At 27.5% G+C, this 24,956-nt stretch overlaps 2 protein-coding genes across 6 annotated transcripts in view; one reads left to right on the top strand and one right to left on the bottom strand.

The window, feature by feature from the left end:
• The window catches only part of LOC107445035 (WD repeat and FYVE domain containing 3 bchs), a 96,865-nt gene extending 92,930 nt beyond the window's left edge, over positions 1-3,935 (top strand). For both annotated transcript variants that reach the window (XM_043047239.2, XM_043047238.2), the window contains exons 67-69: positions 224-335; positions 1,149-1,346; positions 3,015-3,935. In XM_043047239.2, coding sequence (XP_042903173.1) covers positions 224-335; positions 1,149-1,346; positions 3,015-3,129 — 425 coding nt within the window. In that variant the 3' untranslated portion in view covers positions 3,130-3,935. The remainder of the gene's footprint in view (positions 1-223; positions 336-1,148; positions 1,347-3,014) is intronic.
• A 17,049-nt stretch (positions 3,936-20,984) lies between these two features.
• LOC107445027 (Vesicular acetylcholine transporter) overlaps positions 20,985-24,956 on the bottom strand; it is a 299,143-nt gene continuing 295,171 nt past the window's right edge. For all 4 annotated transcript variants that reach the window (XM_071184877.1, XM_071184880.1, XM_071184878.1 and 1 more), the window contains 2 exons: positions 24,748-24,885; positions 20,985-22,830 (listed from right to left, as the gene is read on the bottom strand). In XM_071184877.1, the coding sequence (XP_071040978.1) occupies positions 22,594-22,830; positions 24,748-24,885 (375 nt within the window). In that variant the 3' untranslated portion in view covers positions 20,985-22,593. The remainder of the gene's footprint in view (positions 22,831-24,747; positions 24,886-24,956) is intronic.

The raw sequence follows: 24,956 nt of genomic DNA, 5'->3' as shown, positions 1-24,956 counted from the left end.
TTAAGTATAATAACACCTGTATTACGAATTAAATACCAAGTACGTTAAAATGCAAACATCTTTATTAACAACGTTAGACAAGCTGAACTTCTATTCACAAAATGGGAGTTTGCTTACTAGATGTTTTGGATGTTAAGTAGAATATCTCAAAAGTTCTAATTTGAATAATAAATTATTTCTCTGTGTCAGTAAATATTAATTTAATACTAACTGTCTTCTTCAGGTTTCAAGTGGCATTGCCAATTAGTCTTCCGAAGCAAATTGACAATGCATACAGCTTTTGACAGATCTGATAACACTGAACCTGCTGCCATTACAGCTCTTGCTGTATCAAGGTGAGATATTTTTATTTACATATTCTGTAATTTAACTGATGATTACATTCAATGTATTTTGCTTTGAGCTTCCCAAATAATGGATTTTTTTTAATTAAAAATGCCCTAATTTATTTGCCAATGGGTTACAATTACATGCTTTTTGCATGAATGTTTTTAAGGATAGTTTCTGTTATTGTTAATCTTTAAAATAGTAATATAAATTTTTCATCTGAGTTGTATTTTTTCTCTGAATGCTTAATTAAATGAAAAAAAAATATTATATGATTATAAAATGAACATTGAAGTTATTTCCACAAATTTGCATAATCACCAACATTTGAGAAAATTGCATTATGAATTTTTGAGTGGTAAAGAATATAAGTAGAAGCTTTTAAAACTGAACAATTTTCATACATTTTATATAAGAACTTTTGAACTATGTTCAGTCTGATTTTTTATTTATGTGTTTAAATTATTTGTATGTAATATTGAACAAAATGCTTTCAATTTCAATTTATTAAAATATTCATAAATTACCTTCTCTACCATTAAAAAAATTTTTTTGAAACTACAGAAACTCTGTATTAGTTGGAGAGTATGAATAACATTTATCAGTCTTAAAGTGTAATATTTCCTCATATTTTCTAAAAATCTAGTTTATGGGGATTTGATATCTGATATGTGCCACCTAATATTTTAATTTTCATTTTTAATTCATTGATAACCAAATGAAATGTCAATAAAGTTATTTTGTACACAATTTCACTCTTACTAGAAACAAATAATGAGCAATTAATTTAAAAGTAATGAATTGAGTATTTTTTTTTTCAGAGATCACAAGACAGTGTATGTGGGTGATGCAAGGGGTCGGGTATTCAGTTGGAGTGTGACAGATAAGCCAGGACGTGGCCTTGCAGACCACTGGGTGCGAGACGAAGGAGGTGACAACTGTACGGCATGTGGTGTCAGGTTTTCATTCTCTGAACGAAGACATCACTGCCGCAACTGTGGACAACTCTTCTGTTCCAGGTAAAGAATAGTAGAATCTGAAACCTTTTCTACAAAAAGTTATTAAAATAAATATTTTTAACCTACTTACATCTAGATCAATTTTTTTTATCATAATTTTATTTTTTTTCGATTTTTTTTCTTACCATTCATAATAAGTGGTGTGCAAAATTCCTTCAATGCTAATTTATTAAAATTTTAGTAAATTACTTATGCTACCATCAGGAAAATATTTTCGAATGCGATGAAAATTCCATCACAGTTTAAAGATATTTATTAGGTACTGTTAATAAGTAACAAGTCAGAATCCTTGAAACCTAAAACTATGATATTTAGAATTTTAGAGACTGAAATGTAGTTTCCTATGTGATGAAAAAGATTTGAACACTTTTCACTCACTAAGTGGTAATATAGTTGCCATGCAAGCACTAGTTAATGAGCAGTTGTCAGCCATTTTCGTTTCTTAATGTGATGTGAAATAGAAACAGTGACACAGAACAAAGAAAAGCAGTATAATGTTGCACACTTATTGACAGCAAAGGTGTAGGAGAATGTGAGATTAATTGACCATTGGAAAAGGTGTATGGAGAGCATGCCATGTTCCTTCTCAAAGGTTCAAAAGAGTGCTTTCAGAAACAGTGTATGAAGGAAGTTAATAGACACTGTTGATCCATTATTATCCACTTGTCGTTGCTGCCTCCATCTAGTGAGTAAAAAGAATGTGACTCCTTTTTGGCAGATCTCCATTTTTATAAAAACAATACTTTTGGTTTAATGGTTTTTGACACATAATTTATTAACTTCAACTAAATTTTTATACATACATAAATTTTTCAACTAATTTTCGATTTCATTATCGTCCTTGATTCAACAGTCCAGTGTGGGCCACAACCTTTTTCATGGCTTATCTATGATTAAATTTTGCTATTGCATTATTCTAAATTACCAGACTTTTTCTTTAAATTGATTTATTTGAGCAACTACTTGGTTTAATTATTCATTCATGTCTGAAAAAAAATTTTAATTGTAAAAAGCTCATTGGATTGGCAATTGAGTAAATGCTATTTATTTACTTTTTGTAACTGTTTAAAGTGTATAATTATTCTATTTTCTCTGTCAGTTCCTTTAAATGAGCCTTGAGTTTGTGGTGCATCTTTGAAGTCAAAAGTTTCATTTTTAAGCTTTGTATATTAATAACCCAAATATCACGAGGCCTTAGAAAGGTGATTAAAATCATAAAAAGGGTACCGAAAATGCTTATTTTTCTTTACTTGTTATTCTATTTTAATCATATCAGAATTAACATAAAGCAACTAAGAAAAATGCCTTAGATTCTGTTAGAAAAAAATATCCTTTCTTGATCTATTATCGGTCGATGTTATCGATCTATTAAAAATTAAGTGGAAATTAATGCTTATATTTTTTAATATGCATTGTAGGGTTGAAAAAATTATTGATAAATAATGAGAGAATATCTGTTTAACCTCCTGAAAGTGTTTTTTTAATTTTTTTTTTATTTTTACTGGCAAATCTCTATTGTATTGCAGCCTAGAGATTTGAGTTGTCCTTCTAAATTTCAGAAAAAGTCATATCAATCCCTAATATAATATCTAATATTTTGTTAATGTGTATAAATATCTTTATATACTATAAAATACTGTAATTGATACATCATTTTTTAAACTGCAGATGCAGCCGCTTTGAATCAGAAATCAACAGGCTTCGAATACTGAAACCCGTACGTGTGTGTCAGGGTTGTTACAATGTGCTAAAGAGTCAACAAGAGAGCTCTACTGCATCTTAGTCATTCATTATAGCAGTCATAGCCGATAAAAAGATATATATTTATTTTGTTTCCATATAGCATATTTTTATTATTTTCGTCTGGTAAGTCAGATTGTGCTTTCCCACAACCATATCCTATTGAAGAAAAATGTGTTTATATTGTATACATATAAATTATATATTTCTCATCGTTACTGCAAAGCATTACTTAGTGAAGCAGAACTCACCACTGTATGTTTCTCTTTTTCTAATGATGTGATCCTAATGTTGTAAAAGAAGAACAGCATTGCATTGGAATAGTCCACACTGTTTTTCCCCCTTTTTATCTGTTAAACTAAAGTTGTTTTTTCCTGATATCAATCATTTAGTATTATTTTGATTTAATCTTATTATTATGTTAAAAAAATGAATTCTGTTGTCTGATATTGAAGTGATTAGTGAGCTTTTTTGTGATATTTTGTGTAGTTTTGAATTTTTTTTTTTGTCCTTTGGGCTTATATTTCAGTTTAAAAAAGTTTTGGAATAATAATTCTGTGTAAAAATTTCAGAAAATAAAGTATCACGGTTATAAACCATTGCAGTATGTCAAACTATTCTATTCTTTTTATTAAATTGCTGCCAAATGTTCTGTAATGACTGTATTTATAGTAGCCTATTTTTATCATAGTCTCAAGATACAGGTATAAAATGAATTATATCCAAAACAGTGTTTTAATGTGACTAATTTAAAATTGTAAAAGATAATACAATAATTAATAATTTTCTTTTGAAAGTGATCTTTTCTTTTTATACTATCAAATTGAAACTCAGATTTTTTTGGAATAAGTAATTTTATTTAATCATTTTCTAGCAAAACATGTCGACCTATTTGTTATCTAAAATATTAAAGTGAACTTTGTTCCTGTTTGCAGAGCCTATATAAGATAATGCTCTTTTCTTAAGGCTGCTCAGATTTATATAGTTTTTTTCTGTCTTCTGAACAAGAATTTTAAATAATAGAGCGCACTATGTACAAAGCATGATAACAGATAACTCAGTTAATTTCTTATCAAAGACATCTAAAAATGACTGACTATTTAAAGAAAATAGAAACAGTTAGAAATGTAATGTTTGCTTAGGAATTAGATTTTTCATTCTCCTAAAGTTTAAAAATTTGTTTTACAGTTCATCATAAAATGGCACTGCGATTTGAAGATAATTGTGGCATCGTATTTTAAAAATATGTAGTGCTGTGTAAGAACTAAATTAAGATTCTTGTTCCATATTTCAGTTGAGATGATCTGATGCGTAGCTGAAAACTTTTTTTCTTGAAGTGATTTTCAGAAAACTTTTTCATTAATTGATTTTCAGGAAAGTTATTTCTTTAATTGATTTTTGAAACTGTCAGCCTTTTTTTTAATATTTGGTATTTGTATAAGCAGCATTGCATTTTTTTATTGAAATGCATTGTTGCAGTAAAATATTTCAATATAAAGTAGAATTTGTGACTTTGAAGAAGTATTAAATGTCACTAAGTATTCTGATTGCATGAAAGCAGTTATGAAATTTTAGGGGGAAGGAAAAAAGGCTAAATGAAAATTATAAATCAGATAAACAAATTTTAATACATATCTTATAAAACTATTAGAGAAATATTTACTTTAATGTAATTGAATTATTGACATAATAAGTTAGGAAAATCAGTAATGTTTGTTTTTGTATTTTATTTTAAATGTTTCAAATCAAATTTCTTGGTAAAAAAAATCTAATTTATCTATTTTCTTAAAAAAATGTGATATTAATATTGTATTATAATATAAAATTTATGAAATAAATAAACTATGAAATTTAATCATAGTCTGTAAATAGTAAGAATATTTCAGGACAAATTTACAGTGTTCTTTATTCTATAAAGTTATTTACTTTGCTATAAGACTTTGTTTTTAATTATTTATTACTAATTAAAAAGTTGTTCAATCTTGCAAGTTAATAGGCTGATTTGAATAGATATTTTTAATTTTATACAGATGAAGCATTATATGTATTGGTGTAATTTCAAATTAATTTAACTGATGTTAATTCTGAAAATAAAGTTCTCCAGCTATGGTAATTGGTTTTGAAATTAGCTATGTTAATTGAAATGGATGCTGTTTTAATTAATATTTTAAAATTTTTTTTATTTGTGCATATAAATACTCAGTTAGTGTGACAGTATGGATTTTAACCCAATTGAATCAATATTTATTTTGAATATGAATTTATATGAAATCGTTTTAAATTATTTATTCTTAATTAAAACATGCAAGTAAATTGGCTGATTTGTCAAATCTTTTTTTTAATTATTATTGTTTAAGTATTTATGAATTTTGAGTTTGTTTCGAATTTCCTTTCTTGGCAGATATATATTGAAGATTAAACTAATTTTATTAATGTTTATTGTAAGAATTTTTTTATTCATTAGGCTGTATGAATCATACTTAAATTATTTTACAAAATAGAAAGTGCATGTAAATCAATCTAATCTTTTATTTCTTAAATTTTTAAAGCTCTTATATGCTAATTTATGACGAAGTAGTTTTAGACTTAATTGTTGTCATATTTTTAATCTATTTTAATAATATTTCTATGCATTTGAGAGAGGTGTAAAACTAGTTTTACCTTAATTGTAAGATGTGATAGAAATAAGATTTTATATTTGAGTTTAGTGTTTGAGCTTTTTGTTCTCATGTATACAGTGTATATTTTGAAATATTAAATACTGACGACAACCTGTGTTTAAATTATATTGTATATGTATATATGTGTGTCAGTTTTTCTGTAAATATGTATTTATTTTTCAATGAATTTTGAAGTGTATCTTTTTAAAAGTGTTTATAAGTAGACATGATTTTATGGACACCAATACAATTCTGTCAGCTTTTGCAAATAAGAGTTTTTATAGAATTTTGTCATAGGACGAAATATGTGACTCACTTGTTGAGAATTTTTAGATTGTAATGCTAGTGAGTGTAAAATAAAAGTTTTCATACAAAATTATCATGTGTACACAATATGTAATGATTACTAATGCCATGTAAAGTGTAAATATAAGAGATTGTTGTAGCATATGTCATAATTAAAAAGTCATTGAATTCAAATAAAAATTAAATTCACCCTGTTTGGTGGTCAAATCTAAATTTCAAACTTGAACATTTTTTTTTTTTGTAGCCTACCCTAGCAGTTTAAAATTTTTTTATCAGACTTCAAATTTGAGTAGTAATGGGAATTGTAGAATCTTTCTTTATGGGGGAGAAACTGCTTGTAAACAATAACATGATTCTATAACTGGAACGGAATTCAGAAATCCCACCGCTTCTGTTATGCTTACGAGACAATGTATGAAAATGCTTGATATTCTTGGAAGTTTAATTATTGAGATTTCTATTTTAATTTATGCGAAATGTTATTATTCATAAGATTCTATATTTTCGTTATTATTCTATAAGATTCTTCATAAATTGATTTAAGGACATTATTATGATATAAATTAAGTGTGAAGGTTACTTGTTCTCTAGTTTTTTATGCCTTCAGATAAAATCATATAGTAAGCTTTAGATGTACATGAGCAACATACGATAGTGCATTTTTTAATCTTAAGTGTAAAAATAAATCTGAAGTAGTAACCTTTAGGTCTTATTACGAAATTTAATTGTTAGTGCCATCTGTGCTTAGTTTTATCCTTTTGATGCAGAATTTTTATAAAACATATTTTTTCATACTTTTATCATTACTTTGTATTAATTTAGGTCAAAATAAGAGAAAAATATTATGTTTAGTATTTTTATAATTTATGGTTATCACACACTGCTTGAAACATCAGTATCTTATTGCTACATTAAATTTAAAATCTTCCAAACAATTTTTCAAATTTGTGCTTTTTTTGCAGCTAGTTTGATCTAAGAGAAACAGCTATTCATCATTAAAATTTCTTTAATTTACAAAATCAATTCTTAAATTTTGAAAAGGAATGAAAAAAAAAAATTCTTTCTAACTACTTTTTTTGATTTTATATTTTAGCAAAAATATAATTCCGATAATCTAATGAATTTTTTAGTAACTATTAGACTGTTTTTTATGCTTAAAAAAATCCAAAACTTATTTTTTGTTTTAAATTAGGGCATCGGAAAAAAATATATATATAAAAGGGACATTGTCCCATTTGTGTTAAAAGGTTTTTGGCGATGGAAGTGGCATAAAGCAGAACTCTCTACCTATGGCAACACTTCGCATGGATTCTCCATTAGCGTGTGGATAGTCATAGAAGAAGGAAGCTCGTTAGTTTTTGTCGAAATTTTTAAGCAGATTAAATTTTTTAAAGTTAGGACACTATATGGAACTGAAAACTGCACTAAACATAGTTCTTAAAGAAAGTGTCTTGAAAATTTCAGAAGATATTAAAATGCGAAAAAATATTATGACTGGGGAAAATTTTGTAGAACATTTCCATACAACTGAGCAGAAGAGGAGGGTTGAGATATGGAACCGGTTTTCTTCCCAAATGGCGTATTTGAGTGTTACGGTCGCAAATACAGCTCTTCATCTTTCCTCTCCTCCTCTTTTCAGTTGTATCTGGAATGTACTACGATATTTTTCCTTTATTATTTTTCATATTTAATTATAAAAATTTTTTTTTTAAATTTCCATGAAGCTTTCTTTGAGAACTATGTTTAATATAGTTTTCAGTTCCATATAGTTTCCTAATTTACAAGATTTTAAGCTATTTGAAAATCAAGACAGAAATTAACGTACTTCCTTCTATGACTCTCCACACACTAATGGTGAAAGCATGCTAAGTGTTGCCATAGGTGGAGAGTTCTGCTCTACAGCACTTGTAGCCCATTTCGATATTGCCAATTCACGATCGCAATGCTCAAATCTGTAGAGAAGAGCGGTTCTATGACTTGACCCTTCCCTCTCCTTCTCTTCTCAGTTGTATGGGAATGTACAACGATATTTCCCCCTACTTTAATGTTTTTCGTATTTAATTGTTACAAATATTTTTTTAAAATTTCAATGACTCTCTCTTTCGAAACTATGTTCAATTTAGTTTCCAGTTCCATATAGCTTGCTAACTTGAAAGTACTAACTTGAAACTAACGTACTTAATTTTCATAGGACTCTCCACACGCTAATAGTGAAAGCATGCAAAGCAATATCCATGTGTCATAGGTAGAGAATTCTGCTCTACGCCCCCCTGCAGCCCCTTTCGATCGCCAATTAAGATATGTCTTTTGAAGAAAAAGAAAGTGTTCTAATTAAAATTTCCAAATACATACTTTTATATATATATCCGTCATTGAACAGCCGACCAAAATTTGGGTTTACGGCAACTAATGTTCAATTCCGAAGCCTTGTAATTTTGAACCAATCCAGAACACAAAGAAACTCCTGGATCAGTATCCCAAGTGGTTTTGATTTGTTACGGGAACATGGACTACTTTGCGATTCGACAGATTTAACGTGCATCAGTCACCGCATTTACTACAAGGGGAGTCTTCGGCCGGCTGGGATCGAACCCACGAAATCTTGGACATGGGCTCAGTGCCCTACCAAACAGGCTATCTCGGCCAAATACATACTTATGTCTTGATCTGAAGTTAAGACACAGCGCCATTTTAAGACGCTAGGTAACAAAAAATAATACATGTTTTTGATCTAAGCAAACATGCACACTTATATATAGATAGATAGATCCAAGCAATTATGAGTTAATCCTCCTAATACTTATTAGCGCATATTTGCATCCAGCGAAATCATCGGTGTGACCTAAAGGCGCATATGTGTGTTCCACGCAAGCGGCACTGTTGTTAACGAAGCTCGGTGAAGATTTTGGCTGTTTTATTTGCTCATGTAATTTTCGGAAATTGTTTCGCTCATATATGGTCAAGTCTAGCAGAAATCTCTTGTTGCCCACCAACCAGAAAAAAATGAAATATCCTTTATTTTATCTATTATTTGCCTCTAATTCGTTGGAAATTTAACGGAGAAGTGTAATTTTTGTATTGACGGTAACAACTTAAGAAGCGTTATTTGATTGGATATCTGCAAGCGACGACGTGTGTGTGTCGAACCTGATTGACTTATTATTATTAATTGTTATAGGGCTGAAAAGATTGGAAAACGATATTATTCAGTGAAAGAAGTATGCTTTGTGAGTTTTATGGCATTCAAGCTAGTAATAAGGATTATTTGAAATATTCAGTAAAATTTATAGCTGTGAGAATACAGAATTAGTTGCATGAGCGTAAATGGACCTAGAAAAGTATGCATCCGCAAAGAAAATGTTAATTCAGAAATATATCAAGATGTTTTTAAACATTACACGATCGCCTCCTCTGGAGACTTGGTTGAGGATGATATTATTTTTCAACAAGGGTTAGCTTCACCTCATACATCAAAACCAACAAAGATCTGATTGAAACAATAAAAATTATAATGTAACCGTGACCAGCTAAGTCCCCGGATCTAAACCTATTTGAAAATTAATAGGGTATATTAAAAAAAAATTCAAAAAGTTTCACCAAAATAAAGCTGAGCTAGCTGAGTGCATTAAGTCTACTTACAAAAAAATTATCGAAAACTTGCTTATTACAAGATATGCAGTAATCAAAGCTGTAGACACTGTTATAAAATATTAGGTAACTCTTTTTTTCCTCCATTTATTTATAAATGAATTTTAGTGTTTATAATGCTCTAATGTTGTTCTAATATTTTGTATCACATAAATTTTTGTTGTAATGTTGTTTTTTTTTAAAAAAATTAACTCTTTAATTAGTTTATGGTTTATGTTGATTTTTTTTCGATGTTTAAAGATACTGTGAAATATGTAAATTTTACTCGTTAAATTTTTAATTTAATTTAAGTAAAAAAGCAGCTTTATAAAATACAAGGCTTTTTAGTGCCAAATTTTTGAATCTGAATCCATATATTGCTTTATAAAAATTAACCACAAAAACATGTTAACTTGATAAATATTTTATTTGCTAATCTCCGTATACATTTATCCCAATATAACTTATAGCACAACATGCACATACAAGATTTTTTCCAAAAAGAAATTCAAATATCATTGTAGAATTTATTTAAAAATTAAAATCAGTATAAATTAAAATGCACAGTGAAAACATTTTTAGTTTTAAAAATGCAAGTAAGTTAGGAAAACTTTTATAATTTTTAATCTATCCTTTTTCATATTACATGTGATGAAAAGAATTTTTTTTTTAATTCAGTGAATGAATTCATATTTGATTAATATGAATTCATTCATTAAATGAATTTCTAATTGAGTAATTTTATTCAAGTAAATTCAAGAATTAATTTTATTCAAGTAAAAAACTTCATGAATATAAGTACATATTTTTACTATTTTTTCAGCGGATTGCTTCGGCGTTAGTTTTATATTTTAGAGAAAGAATCATAATTTTAGACCAAACATTTTAGCCTCCCAATTTCAATACGCTTGCTTAAGATTCACAAGCAGATTCAATACTTTTATTTATTCCTCATGCAATGACATTCATTTCTTACAACGTAACGATAAATAATACTTTGTACATTTGTTAACGTTTTTATTATTAAATCTAATATTCTTTTGCGGATTGAAAAGAATTGAATATTAATGATATTCAATTTTTTTATTATCAAAATCAATTAAAGAGAAAGGATTCTTTTTCCAAAATATACATGGGAACTATTTCGTTACAGGAAACAGTAATTACGCAAAAATATAAATATGCCTTCGAATATAAATTAATGTTATAAAGGAAACTATTGTTATATATAATAAAAGCTTTAAATAAAAATGAATGCTCTTTTTTAAAGGAAATATCCTTTGTAAAGTCAAACATATTAACAAATTAAAACATTTATAAACGCTACATCAACGTTTGTTAACGTTACTATAACGTGAATATATTTTTTAAACGGGAAACGTTTTTAAACGTTTAAATTTTTTCTCTCATTACGCCATGAGCACTCATTTAGGTTTTTTTAAACACATAAATGAATCACTATACCCATTATCAGAGAATATGTAACTTCTTCAAATTTCAACAGAATTGAAATCGTTTTGATTATTTAAACTGGAATAAAATCATTTTCCCTCAAGTAAATATTCACCATTTATACTTATTTAACAGATAACTACGGTAATCAACGATATGAATATTTTTACAGCTGAAACACAAGCTAATTTAATTTTGCAAATAAGTTTATATAAAACGGATGAATTGTTATTGGAATGTAATCAAGTCGAATTAATAATATTGCACTCAACCTGTATATTTAATAACTATATTCCTAAATAAATTTTTAAAAATGCAGGTGATAACATAAATTTTTCAAAATAATTTCCTTGAAACTATAAGTGTATTCAAACATAATTGAGATGTTTAGAAACAAGTATTATCAATATTATTGATAATGATATGACTTTGTTCCTCATAATCAAACAGATAAGTAAAAATATATTGATATAACTAACATTAACTTTCATTTATGAATTTTATAACTAACACATTACACATTTTGTGCTAATTACTAGCACGTTCATATTAACAGTTCTCTCAGTTAACATTCATATATCTATAGCTAAGCAATCAATATTTAGTACATCTCGATCGAGATGAAGCTTCAGAACATATTCGTGCTAATTATTAATTTTTTTGTCGTTAAAAATGATTTTTCAAACACCGAATTTTTAGAATTTTTGTAAAAAATGAAGTCCAAAAAGTATACATATTTAGGGTTGCAAATTAATATACGTTTTTTATTCGAAGCTCAATTACCAAGGAAAAACCACTGTTTGAGTGATATATAAAAAATAAAAAAACCACTGTTTTTAGTGACTTATACTCAAAGCAAATCGATGGCTTTAAACTATATATATATTCTTGCTGCAAAGAACTATCTGGCTTTAGAAAGGAAAAATAAAAATATTTTAAGCGTTATTAAAGATTTTTAAAAATTGCCAATTTGGTGATATTTTTCCACCTACATAAAAATTATCAAAATCTAGGAAAAATTACAATGCTATTGGAGTCAAACCAATTACTTTTGAAGGAGGGATTGTAAACATCAAAACCTGTTCAAGATACTAAAACCTTTAAGTTTCATCGGGCAATCAAATTGGTTTCGATATTTTTCCTCTCGTCTTCTTCATTTGTGATTCGGAAGAAAAAGTTGGTGTTTTTATTTCTTTTTTTGATTAAATATTAATTTGCTACCCATAATGTACATACAAAGAGAGTTCCAAAAATTTTATTAAGGACGGTGATTACAGCATATTTTTAGAATGTTAAACCTTTTAATTTAAATACTTTATATTAAATAAATGAAACATCATTATTACAACAGCTGTATACTAAAGCATTTATATTAATGATGCTTTATTAATAATTCTTGGTTAAAGTTCTTTGTAAAATTATTAATAAAATATCACTAATACAGTGCATTAATGTATTGTGATGCAATTTTTATAATCCACACAAAATTTTACGAATTCTTTACAGAGTGACTTAAACGTGCTAAATTTATGTACATATTACCCTTTATGTCCAGTAGCTGTACCTGCATGAACAATTATGCAATGAGATACTGATATAGCATCACTGTACAGCGTCGACCATATTATAAAATATTTTTCTCCATTCTTATGATTCTCAAAAACATTCTCTCAAACAATTCTCACCATTCCATACAATAAATATTCTCTCAATATTTATGTGAACATATAAAAATGAATTAAAACGCTTACATACAGAGCACGTATACAAAACATAGCACAGTGTACAGAAAAGAATGCCATCCTTTATATATTTTTCTCTCAATTAAAAATAATATTTCTGAATACGTTTCATGCAAATTTATAAATTTATTTATCTTACATTGCCTTAATTAATTAATATCGTTTTTAAATCTTTAAAAGTTAAAGAAAATGTTTTCTCAAAACTGAATATATTAAATGCGTTGACTTTACGCATAATTAACATTCTATCTTATGTGGAGAAACTTATAGCTTGACACGCAATCTTGTTTATAAACAATCAACTGGCACTGAGGTCATAGGTCACGTGTCTGTGTATCAGTGAGCATCTTCTTCTCGAGTAGCAAGAACCTAATTGGTTATATAACTTCGATCATTCTTTGACTGACTCTCACTGTAAAAAAAATCAGGAAGTCTTAAGGTAAATATTATTGATGAATGCGATCATTAAAGCACCATTCAACATTCAAGTTTAGATTAATGAAGTGTTATAGTAGTTTTTCTCTCAACCACTATGACGTTAAGAACAGTGGTGTAACATGTTTCGCCTGCCTTCAATACTACCCATGCTGTGTGACAAAATAGTAGAGTGATTAGCGCATTATCTTCTTAAACAAGCACTCCAGGCTTAAAACCTTGCGATAATTGAGTAGTCCTTCACTCATACGTTTAATATTTTTTTATAAGATAAATGTTTACGTCAATGATACCAGAGCTTTTTACTGTAAATCCAATACAGTAAATATTTAATTGACAGCCTGGCACCCTTAATGAGTGGCTTAGGAGCGTGGGGCGGAGGCCGAATGATTACTATCACCATCTGCATTCGATTTAGTACGATTAAATTTGGTTGGGTAGTGTACTCGTGTGCCAGTATTGTCTACGGATCATCAGTAAGGATGAATTCCAGACCGTTTCTAATAGCTCATGACGGATGTAAATAATCAAACCATTTTTATTATATATCTATTATTTTTTTTAATCAAGCAGTCACTTTCTCGCGAGTCGTACTTTACTTTCCAACCCCATATTGGTGATATTTGTTTGTTTTGGTAAATTATATTAACTTTTACAGCTGCAACCATTAGTTGTGTTATACCCTTTATATTTTCCACTACGGTACTGACAGACGTTTCTGTTACTTTCAAGCACATTACAAGTATTAGTGTATCAATGCATGCTTTCTGTTTTCAAAGCTTAAATTACAACTCAGTTTAACCTTCAAAACAACGACGCAAATACTTTTAAAGTAATTTACTGCATTATTATTTTCGCACAAGTAAAGGATGGCATTGCACATTTTACAATAAGACAAACGTAAAAATGACGTATCACTATTTGACAAGCTCACAAACATATATTTATACACATTTTTATCGGATATGTTGATTCTTGATAGGACTTCTTGTCGAAGTCAGTTTGAAAGACAGAACAGTTTATCTACATCTACCACACCAAATATGCAAACACATTTTTAAACGAAAACAAACATAACTATATCTACAATAAATTTTAACTTTAATAATTATTTACAGTTCGCAGATTATTAGAAATGTATTTTACCGAAGAATTGAATGAAAGGAATAAATAAAATAATGGGCTTGCTTGTAAATAACGTAAAGATACGATGTGCACAATATACATATTCTTAAATTGTATAATTTTTGTATAAATTCCTGCCCCATAAATTAGCAATGTGAGGTGGGATCGTCGTATTTTAATGACACTTAATGGAGACTGCTAGCTAAAATCAGACGTACAACCTTAAATGATTTTTTTTAAAATAAACATCGTTGAACATCCGACCCAATATTTCTTTGGTGTTTACGACTACTAATGCTCAACTCCGCAGCTTTGTATTTTGAACCCAGAATAGAAGATAAGGGAACTCCTGGATCAAGTATTGGGAGAAAATTTGTCTTCGTAGAGGAATTTTTAATTTAACTAACCCGTATTTGCGTTACATGGAGAGGAAAACCACGAAAACTTCCCATGGTTAGATGGTCGGCAAGGGGACTCTAACTCATTATCCGTCTACCACTGAGGTTATTTTGCTACCGCACTATACCTGAAAGGATTAAAGTAGTATCAAATGGTTAACTTAAAGTCTATTTTGTTGAAGTAAAAATTTGTTTTCCCTGTTTCCTTGGTAACCCTTTGGCACCCCAGGTATATAAATTCTGAGATTATTTATTTTCTAATTTTATGGAAGAAACTGGCTTATACATAAACTGATTAACTTTTTTAAGCAACTTGAACTGCATATTTGTATAACGAGAGGTGGAGTTGACCCAGGTTTGAAATCCAGAGATGGCTGATCGATTCGTGTACTGCTTTTAGCTTACGCCGACTTTTAATTTGAAAAAAAATATCCATCTCCCGTCTCTTATCCGTTAGTCTAACAGTAACAAGTTTTTGAAGTTCTCCTATTTGCGTAACGCAAATGTTTAAATTTTCCGCAAAAGAACTAGAAAGAAGATTCAAGCCATAGCATTTTGCCAAATAGACCAATCAAGAACTTTTATTAATTTGTTGATACAATCCCAAAATTTTAAACTTTGATTCGGAGTTAATTATTATTCGTCTAGAATTTTTTCCAATTTTTACTTCAAAATATTTTTTTTAACAACTGTGAATTTCATAAACATTATGACCAATGCTCTTTAACAAAACTAAAACATTATTAGATAAATAAAACAAATGGATGAATGAAAACTTACATCATGAAAATATAACACCCTATGATAACAACTAGTAATTATTTTCCCAAAACAATAAATAAAATATCTATCTTATTTTTATCAAAACATTTGATTTATCATTCAATTATCAGTAAAACACAAATCATATTCCACTAAAATATGCTATATACATTTTCTTGAAACAAATGGAAACATCTATTTTTCACGTGGAGTTTAGTTCATTACAAACATAACTCTTGAAGTGATAAATTCCGTCCATAAATGAGTCATAATGCAGCAAAATACGCATTAGATTATTTAACAAAATTAACGAAACTGGAATATTCAGAAAAAAGCATATTTTTGAATCCAAACTCCACACATTTTTCAATCGCTAGGAAGAAAAAAACATTTTTTGCAAAAGACAGCCACGTTCTAATCTAATACATTGAGGGCTTGTTAACTTGTTGGAAAAACATGTGCTGTTTTAAATAACTATTCTACGTGTAGAACAAAAATCTTAAATACTCTACTTACACACTCATGATATCATAGAAAATAACACTAGAATGCATCGAATAAAGTCGTAGTGTCCTAAATTTCTTAACGGTTATGCGGAAAAGCCGTCAAAGTTGTTGCATTAAGAGTAAATATGCAAACAGACATGCAAAAGCTAATAACCCTGAATTGATAACTTCTGCCTCTATGAGTTGAAATTGTTAAAATTTGACTGAAAATACTTATCATTTAAAAAAAAGTCACAGATTTTGTAGATCCACTTGCGGTAGGGATTAAAAATAACAATTTATTAATACGAATATCTGTACAAAATTTTAAAATTGTAACTCTATTTGATGCTCCCTCAATGGGACTAAATTTTGGCTGATTCATTGAGGTGACAAAAGATAACAATATCAGAAGATTCAATTCTGACCTCTCAATGACACCAAATTTTGGTTTGATCCATTGAGGTGGCATGATATATCAATATCAGAAGATTCAATTCTGTCCTCTCAATGGCACCAAATTTTGGATTGATCCATTGAGGTGGCATGAGATATCAATATCAGAAGATTCAATTTCGCCTTCTCAATGGACTAATCGAAATTTCGATGTCATTTAGGCGGAGGATGACGTTTAATTCTAATTCTAATATACTAGACAAATATTTTTGTAAAGTTAAGGTAACTTTTAAGCGTTATCTCAAGCCGATCAGCAAAATATATTATTTTTAAGTATCAAATAGTTTTAGTTAAATTTTCACTTATTTTGCTCAGTTGAGGAAGCAGAAAACATCAATTTAGAATTCTATCAATTAGATATCAATTAGTACAAATTTTCCGCAGTTACCTCTAAGAGATTCAAGATATTGCGAATCTTTTCGATTCAATCTATTAAACACACTCATGCTATAAATGTGATAAGAGATAAAGATATATTGTCTGAAATGTGATATGTATTACATTATAAATTAATAAGGTGGCTGGGACAGATCTTGTATTGGCAAATGCCTGATATGTTAAAGCGTTATCCAAAGCTCTGAATTGTATTATACGCTTAAAATCATTGAAGCACCTATATTATTTTTATAAATGTTACATTGGTCAGAATTGGACAAAATTGGAAATCACGTGATATGTAACAGTTTCATTCATATTTATACACTAATTTGTTTTTTTAATTAATAAATAGATCTTAATAAAATTTACATTTAAGTATTGCTAAAACAAAATGGAATAATTAAAAAATTATAGTGTAATTTATATTACAGTTAATATAATATTTGTACATATACTTACAAATTATGTTTGTTGTTTGAAACGTAATTAAAGTTTATCAAGAAATGCTTATCATTTATTTATAAACTTATCATAGCGTTAATTTTGAAATGTATGATAGCTTATGATAAGGCATATCAATTAAAAAAACATAATATTAAATAAATTAATAAAAATAAACAAAATTTACAAACAAGAAATTTACAAGAAATTTCTTATAACGCTAAAAGTTGAGTGTTATACGATATTTTTATGTATATTTGTATATTTGAGATTTCCATTTCACAATGTGGTCCTATATATATATATATAGTNTTTAATTATATATATATATATATATATATATTTGTATTTTTACATGTATATATTTAATACACTTTTAAACATTCATTCTCTCAAAAAATTAGCCCCTAAACGTTAACTACATTTAAGCATTTAATCAAAATAATAAAACAAACTATAAGAATATTCTTAAGAATATAGAGCACTAGTTCAGCCAGCAATGGTAGAACTAGTTCTGAAAGCTCAAAATTGTAAATGATATGCATGCAGTAGAAAATAAGACAAAGTCTTATTTTAAGATCATATTCACGGCACATATTTTATTGATATGTATAGTTGATAAAATTGATATTCCTCATCAATACGTATTTATTTAAAGAAGAAAAACAGGAAGAAATTTTATTTAAACAAACTCTGAAATTGCTATTGTTATTTAACGCAATGTAGCTTTTCAAAAGCAAATTTAGTCTATGGTGCCAAAATTTGTTTCATCAGAGATTTTAAATTGTCAAAACTAAATAAATTTTAACAGAAATGCCAATTTCAAATTTTTTTCAAGTTTTTAGATGAAATAATCTGAAGCAAAACAATTTTACAAAATTATTTAAAAAAAAAAAAAAAAGAAAGAAAAAAAGACCATTTTTCGAGAAATTATTATTAGAGACAAAATTTGATTAGTTAAAATCAAATTTCTTCAATTTTTTTTATTACTTCAGCTTTTACAAACAGCTTTATTGTAATTCTCATTTATTTGCTTCAATTTTAGGAACACTTTAAATTAAAAATATTTAATTTAAATTTCTGTGAACATTATTTTTTAAAATATTTTTTTGGTTTCATCCTATATATCTTTGTTTCTCTTTTAAACTTTCAAAATTATTCATTACAAATAGTTATAAAACTGTAACAAGAATAACTGAATATAAATTTCCAATAAATAACATTTTTCAACTTTAAATATTTTAAAAATCTCCTCCTAACAACCATATTTTTTTTTACTTCAACCTTTTAGTTTCCATATCTCAATTTTTTAAAATATCTCAGTTTGCACAATTGCATTATAATTAACAGAAAAATTACTAATACATCTTGTCTAAACAATATTTACTTTATTTAAAAAGTTGTTAAAGTCCAATAATTTATAAACGATATCATTTCCTCCAACAATGGAGGTTCGAGCGAAACATTTTTCCCAGTGGTAGAGAATTAAAACATATATATTTAAAACAAAAGGAATTTTTATAAAGCTCTTATCTGAATTGAAGAGCATGACTACGTGCCTATCTGATATTAGGCGAGAAATTAGAATATATTATATCTGAAATTAGGTAATCTTGCAACTGACAGTGGCCACTTTTAGTAACAACTTAATGACAGTATTTTTAGCAAAAACCACTTTTCAAAGCATGTGGCCTCCTTTTTAAAAATTAAAAGTTTTAAGTGATTAAATAAATTGAATAATGCAAGTTTTTTTAAGCATTTCTCAAAATATGGTAAACTTTAAATAAAACAATTTTTAGAATATTATAAAATATTCATAATAATTCGATATTTATTAAGAAAATAAATAATAAAATGCCCATAGGATGCATTTTTGATGAAAAAATGTGGAGATCGAGTGGCGACCGGCATACAATTTTGTTGTTATATTTAGTCGCCATGTGGCCTGTGGAGATCGATAATTACTATCTAACTCTTTTTATATCTGCTTAAGTCATTTATGTATAGTAGTGAAGAAAATTATTTTAATTCTGATCTATTATAATATTAATGCATTATCTCTGCTACCATTAGGAAAGATATTCTCTGAAACCAAGGTAATTTTATAAAAGCTGGTTGGTGTGTCAGACCTCTAAAAAATTATTAAAGTAAAATTTTTCTTACTATATTAATGCATTAAAAAAAGAAACTAATCGCAAATACTTTAAACCAAGCAAAAACGAATAACAAAAAATAAACAAATTCGAGCCTGGTTTCATGCGCTCTTGGGCTTATGGAACTTGAAATAATTCTTAATAGTTTATAAAAAACATAACTCTTAGAAACATCTTTAAAAATGAAAACTGGGGATTAATGGATAAATTTGAAACAAAGTAAAGATTCAATTAAATAATTTCATTTTATAACATTCAGTATAATGACTGACATAAACAAGCATAACAAGATTATTTGCTTGTCTTTTTTAAAATTGAATTCAATGCAGTATTTACAAAACATGATTTTTTTTAAATATTTTGTAACTATTGCATTATTTATAAAACATATTTTAAATAGCACCAATTCAAATTATTTTGTCTGTAAACAATAAATATATAACATATACTTAAACTAACAATAATTAAATAAAAAATGTAACAGTTTGCGATGCAAGTAACTAATTATATATACGTTACTTTACAATTATAAAATCAAGTGTTTGGTGCATTAATTTAACCACACTTAACATTCATTACTATGATTAAGGTTTAGAGCACCTAATTATAGTTACTAGTACATGCACTAAATGCATGTACTAACTTACAATCGTGAAAGATCAACGAGACTGTTTAGCTCATTTTATTTAGCAGAAATGTTACTTATATGTTTAAAATTTATCAATAATAAAACAGTCATCAATCAACATCCTTATGATTTATAAATAATTAAATTATCCTTCAACTTTGTTATAAAACACATTTCAATGTTAACATATAATAAATATAATTTCTATTTATTACATTATATTATATAGTTCATTTTTGAAATCACATTATAATATATGTTACGTTTTTCTTGACATAAACATGTCCTTTATATAAATATTTAAAATTGAGACTCAGTACAACTTTGCAGAAATTAAACCCATCACTCATCAACCATGTTGAATTTTTATATTAAAATTTATAAACATATCTTTCTTTTTACATTAAGATAATAAAATAGTGCATTAGTGAATTTTCATTTTTAATGTGTGAATTAGTGTAATTAGTAAACATTCATTCATGGATTAGTAAGTTTTCGTTAGTGTTATTAGTAAATTTTCATTAGTGGACACATTTTTGAATTTTTAATGTAAAAATTTGTTAGTGTAAATTATAGCCATTTGAATTCAACAGTATAAATTATAATATATGCAAATTATAATAATTTGAATTGAATTTAAATTGAGAGCTTACAATACTTGGCGTAAATCGAAAGTAAATCGATTTATTGATAATTTGTTATGTGATAATTTGCTCTTAAAAACTATCCTCGTTTTGAAAGCTATCAATACTTGGCGACATTTAGTAAATTGGAGGTAGTTATAATTATTTTTTTTACAAATAATTTTTTTTAATTAAGGTGCACATTTTTAAGAATTTTTCATTTTAGATTTCTGATAATTTATTATTTACTTTTAAATTCAATTTTACACCGACAAATTTCTTGAATTTCAATTTCAAAAGTCAAGATTTCTTAATTTTCGCATTAAAAAATTTTCACACTGTGTTGAGAAATGAATAAAACATAAACAAAAAGTTGTTTTTAAATTGATTCCGTGGTTTCTAGGAGGAAGGTTTTACTTTAATTCAGAATTTTATAATAAACTTGGAAAATATACAAATATTTTCGTACTAAAAGCTTTGCTTTTTTTAAAAAAATACATCGCACTGCAAAAACTAACAGGATTGATGGGTGAAGTTCTGAATAATTTCTGCACATCATTTTATGAAGTTTTGCAATTAATGATTGTATATTAGAAGATGATTCATTTAATAGATTTGGGCTTTTGATAAAATATTAGTTCAGTGTTCAGTAAAACATTGATAAATGCGGAATAATTAATTTATCCAAGTTTATAAATAAAATTTTGTTTTAAATATCTCATTTCATTAACGAATGAAGTTGCACAATTAAATTCTTAGTTATTTAAGCAGCAAAATGAAACACATGTCAATAGGTAACTTAAAAAGAAAGTGGTGTACAACTACAATGAATTTTGATTTAAAAAAAACTTAAAATTTCAAAATATATGTTATTTTATTTAGTTTGAAAATTTGTAATTCTCAGCAAACTTAAGTTGCTATTTTTATAACGATTTGGGCATAAACTGCATATAATATTTCCTCAAGTTTTTACACTAATTATGAAGTAGTTGAAAATAACAAATAAAATAGTCATAATTTTTGCATTGTTTTTATTCCGTTAATTTAATAATTAGTTTACATATACTATTTCTCTAATTTTTAATATTAACTATGGAAAACTTAAAATTAAATAAGATATCCATAATTTTTGTATTTTTGTTATTGCGTAAAATTATTAATAGTATTTTATTATTAGACATTCCAATAATTTATCAATTTCAAAATATCAATTCATACTCAACTAAATTGCATGTTCACTTCACAATTATTCATTTATTTTCTTTTAAATCTCGATTTTTTTTTCACTAAGAGTATCAAAGAACCAAAACCTCTTACAAGGCTTCTTAAATGCAAGCTGCGAAAATGGGCTAGTCAAAATACTTGCTTAAACGTTTAAAAAAAAAAAAGGAAATTAAGTAAAAAAAAACATTTTGATTGATTTTTTTTAATATATGTGTATTTTCTAGTCATTGGACTTATTAATATGAGTATAGAGATGAGTTTTTACAGAAATGTTATTAGCGTGTAGTCAGTAAAAAGTATTAAATTGCACACTCACGGAGCTAGAAGGAAGCGAGAAGAATATAGAAGGCGGATTCCTATACGTTTGCATTAGCATGCGCACATCATCAATGCGCACGCCTTTATAATCGAGACCACCTTCCGTTATCGTCTCGCTTACCGCTTCTTCCCTAAGTGTGAATCCTGACTAAGAATTAAAAACTTAAATAATTGACTTTTTCTACCAAACACTGAACTAATAAACAGCCTAATAACTATAAAAATGTAACTGACAATACATATTTGCATATTTTAACTCGTATTAGAACTATTTATCAGAACTAATGCAGATTTTCAGTTGTGCGATTGTTGCTCCATTTGTGCAATCTTGAGACACAATTCCTCCATGTGTAGAAGACTTCCTTCCAAACTGTGGGCAAAAAAGTCCGAACTGGTTTCTTTTGAACTGAAGAAGGAGGAAATACAAAAGTCAATGCGATTCGAAAATGGAAGGTAGCAGCAGCCGTAACCATCTGGAACAACGGGGCCATACCCAACAAGTATATTGTATTTATCGGAACTGACTGATATCTAAAAGAAATACCACAATTTTTACTAAATTAATACAGATACTATGTTGTAAAGCTATGATAACACTATGGGACAATTATATATTTGTTTGTTTGCTTGAGATTTTTTTTTACAAAATTTAGATACTTTTGCCTCACTTATTTTAAATCTGTAATCGTCTTCTTTCTACAAGCTACAGTGTTTTTAACGTGTTTTAATAAACCTAAATAATATAAGACGAATTGTAATTAAAAAAGAAATATTGGTTGTGCATTAAAGTGAATTTTGTTTTGCGATCGTCTTCTTTCTACAAGCTACACAGAGATGCCAACTTGGACAGCAAATACATATTTTAAGGTGGTAGTTTATCAATTGTTATTCTTGGTTTAATAAATTCAATTTAGTAGATTTTTATCAACCACTATTTCTAAATAATTCGTAGGATTATATAATCCACCACTTCATAGTACTTATGTCATGCTATACCTTTTAAAAAGCAAACAAAAATAGTCAAATATTTGCAAAATTTACTTTGTAGTTATTTACCTTTTTTTTAATTATTTTGGCGTGTCCGGAGCAGTTGTCATTTCTGGCTACAGCGGAGAACTATTACACATTGCTGCAGTTTTAGCGGCACATACATTTTCTCTCTAATTATTAAAAGATTTATTATTTCATTTATTTAAAAGATAAAAGCAATGATGTTTCCTGGCGTACAGCCCTGTTAAAAAAAATGAGCTTCACTAGGAGTTTATTCCATGTTTTTCAATAAGCATTTATATTTGACATTTTGTATAAGCACAAATATTGATCAACATGGATAACAACGAATCGATATTTTGAAAGTTATGCGTATAACCTCGTATTTATTTTATTTTTTTAAATTGCATTTTTCAAAATTATTTCTTTAGAACTTAACTATGCAAAATCAATTGATATTGAAATAAATAAAATAAAAATTACATAATAAATGCCATCGGAAAGAATTGAAAGTAATAAAACTTGGTTGTCACGTGTTGGCCATGAATTGCATTATTTTTGAAGCGAATAATACGAAAAATAGCTACTTATTGTATTTAATTATTTATTTTTTAAAGAGTTGAACTTTTAATGAATATGTTTTTTTTAAATCTGTTGTTTTAAATATAAATCTTTATCTTAAAAGTTAGAGAAACAAACTTCATACAAAGCTAAACCATTTTGGGTATTTATTTTCCAGATTGCAATTAACCCCCCCCCCCCATAATTTGAGGGTCGATAATTCAAATCCATCGAAAAAGAATTTTGCTGAATTGAAGAAGTATGCGTAAATTCAAAGTACGTTTGTTTCCAATTTGTTTTGTTGCAAATCACAATATCATTCGCATTAATTTAGTATCATAATTGATTTTTTTCTTCAATTTTAAAAAAAACATTCCAGAAAACTAAACTTTTTGATTTTGAAATGTTTAATCTAATCCATAAAATATCCATTCTAAAAGTATCCAAGAAACTTGTGCGTAAATTAAACTTGTGTAACAATATGAAAAACAGAAGCGGAATTGGACAGGCATTCTTAGAATTGAAGAGTTTAGTGGAGGAAGCAAGTAAGTGACATTTTCAAGCAGACAAATGGTTAAAAAACCGTATAGTTTTGTATTCATAGTTTTATAACCATACTTTTTGTAAATGGTTTCAAAACCATAAAGGAAAAAAATATTCTTTACCGTAAACTTTACGGTTAATCGGATGGACAGACAGCTGCAAGTTATTTTACCATAATTTTAGAATGAAAATTTTAACAGTGTAGTCTATCATTAAATAGCCACTTTTTTCTTCGTTCCCAGAATATAGTCATTCTAAAAATGTCACTTACCTGGTTCATCTACTTAAGCTGTTCAAGTAATAAAATTCGGATGGATATAAGTAGGGAAAAAAATACAATATAGATTAATTTACCTGACTCGTGCTTAATCTGAAATTTAAATACTCCCAATAAGATTTGTCTTGAAAGAGGGGAATGTCAGGATAATCTTTTGATTTTGCTAATTCTCTGAGGGCTAACAAATGGTTATCTGGTCCTTCTCCATTCACTGTCTGCAAGTAAACATTTATTTCATTCATAAGTTTCATTAAAAAAATAACAGAAATCACACGTTCCCACAATA

This window comes from Parasteatoda tepidariorum, chromosome 9 (genome assembly GCF_043381705.1).
Source record: "Parasteatoda tepidariorum isolate YZ-2023 chromosome 9, CAS_Ptep_4.0, whole genome shotgun sequence".
Lineage (NCBI taxonomy): Eukaryota > Metazoa > Arthropoda > Arachnida > Araneae > Theridiidae > Parasteatoda > Parasteatoda tepidariorum.
Note: the sequence above shows the minus strand (reverse complement) of the source record. Positions and strands in the feature narration are given on the sequence as shown.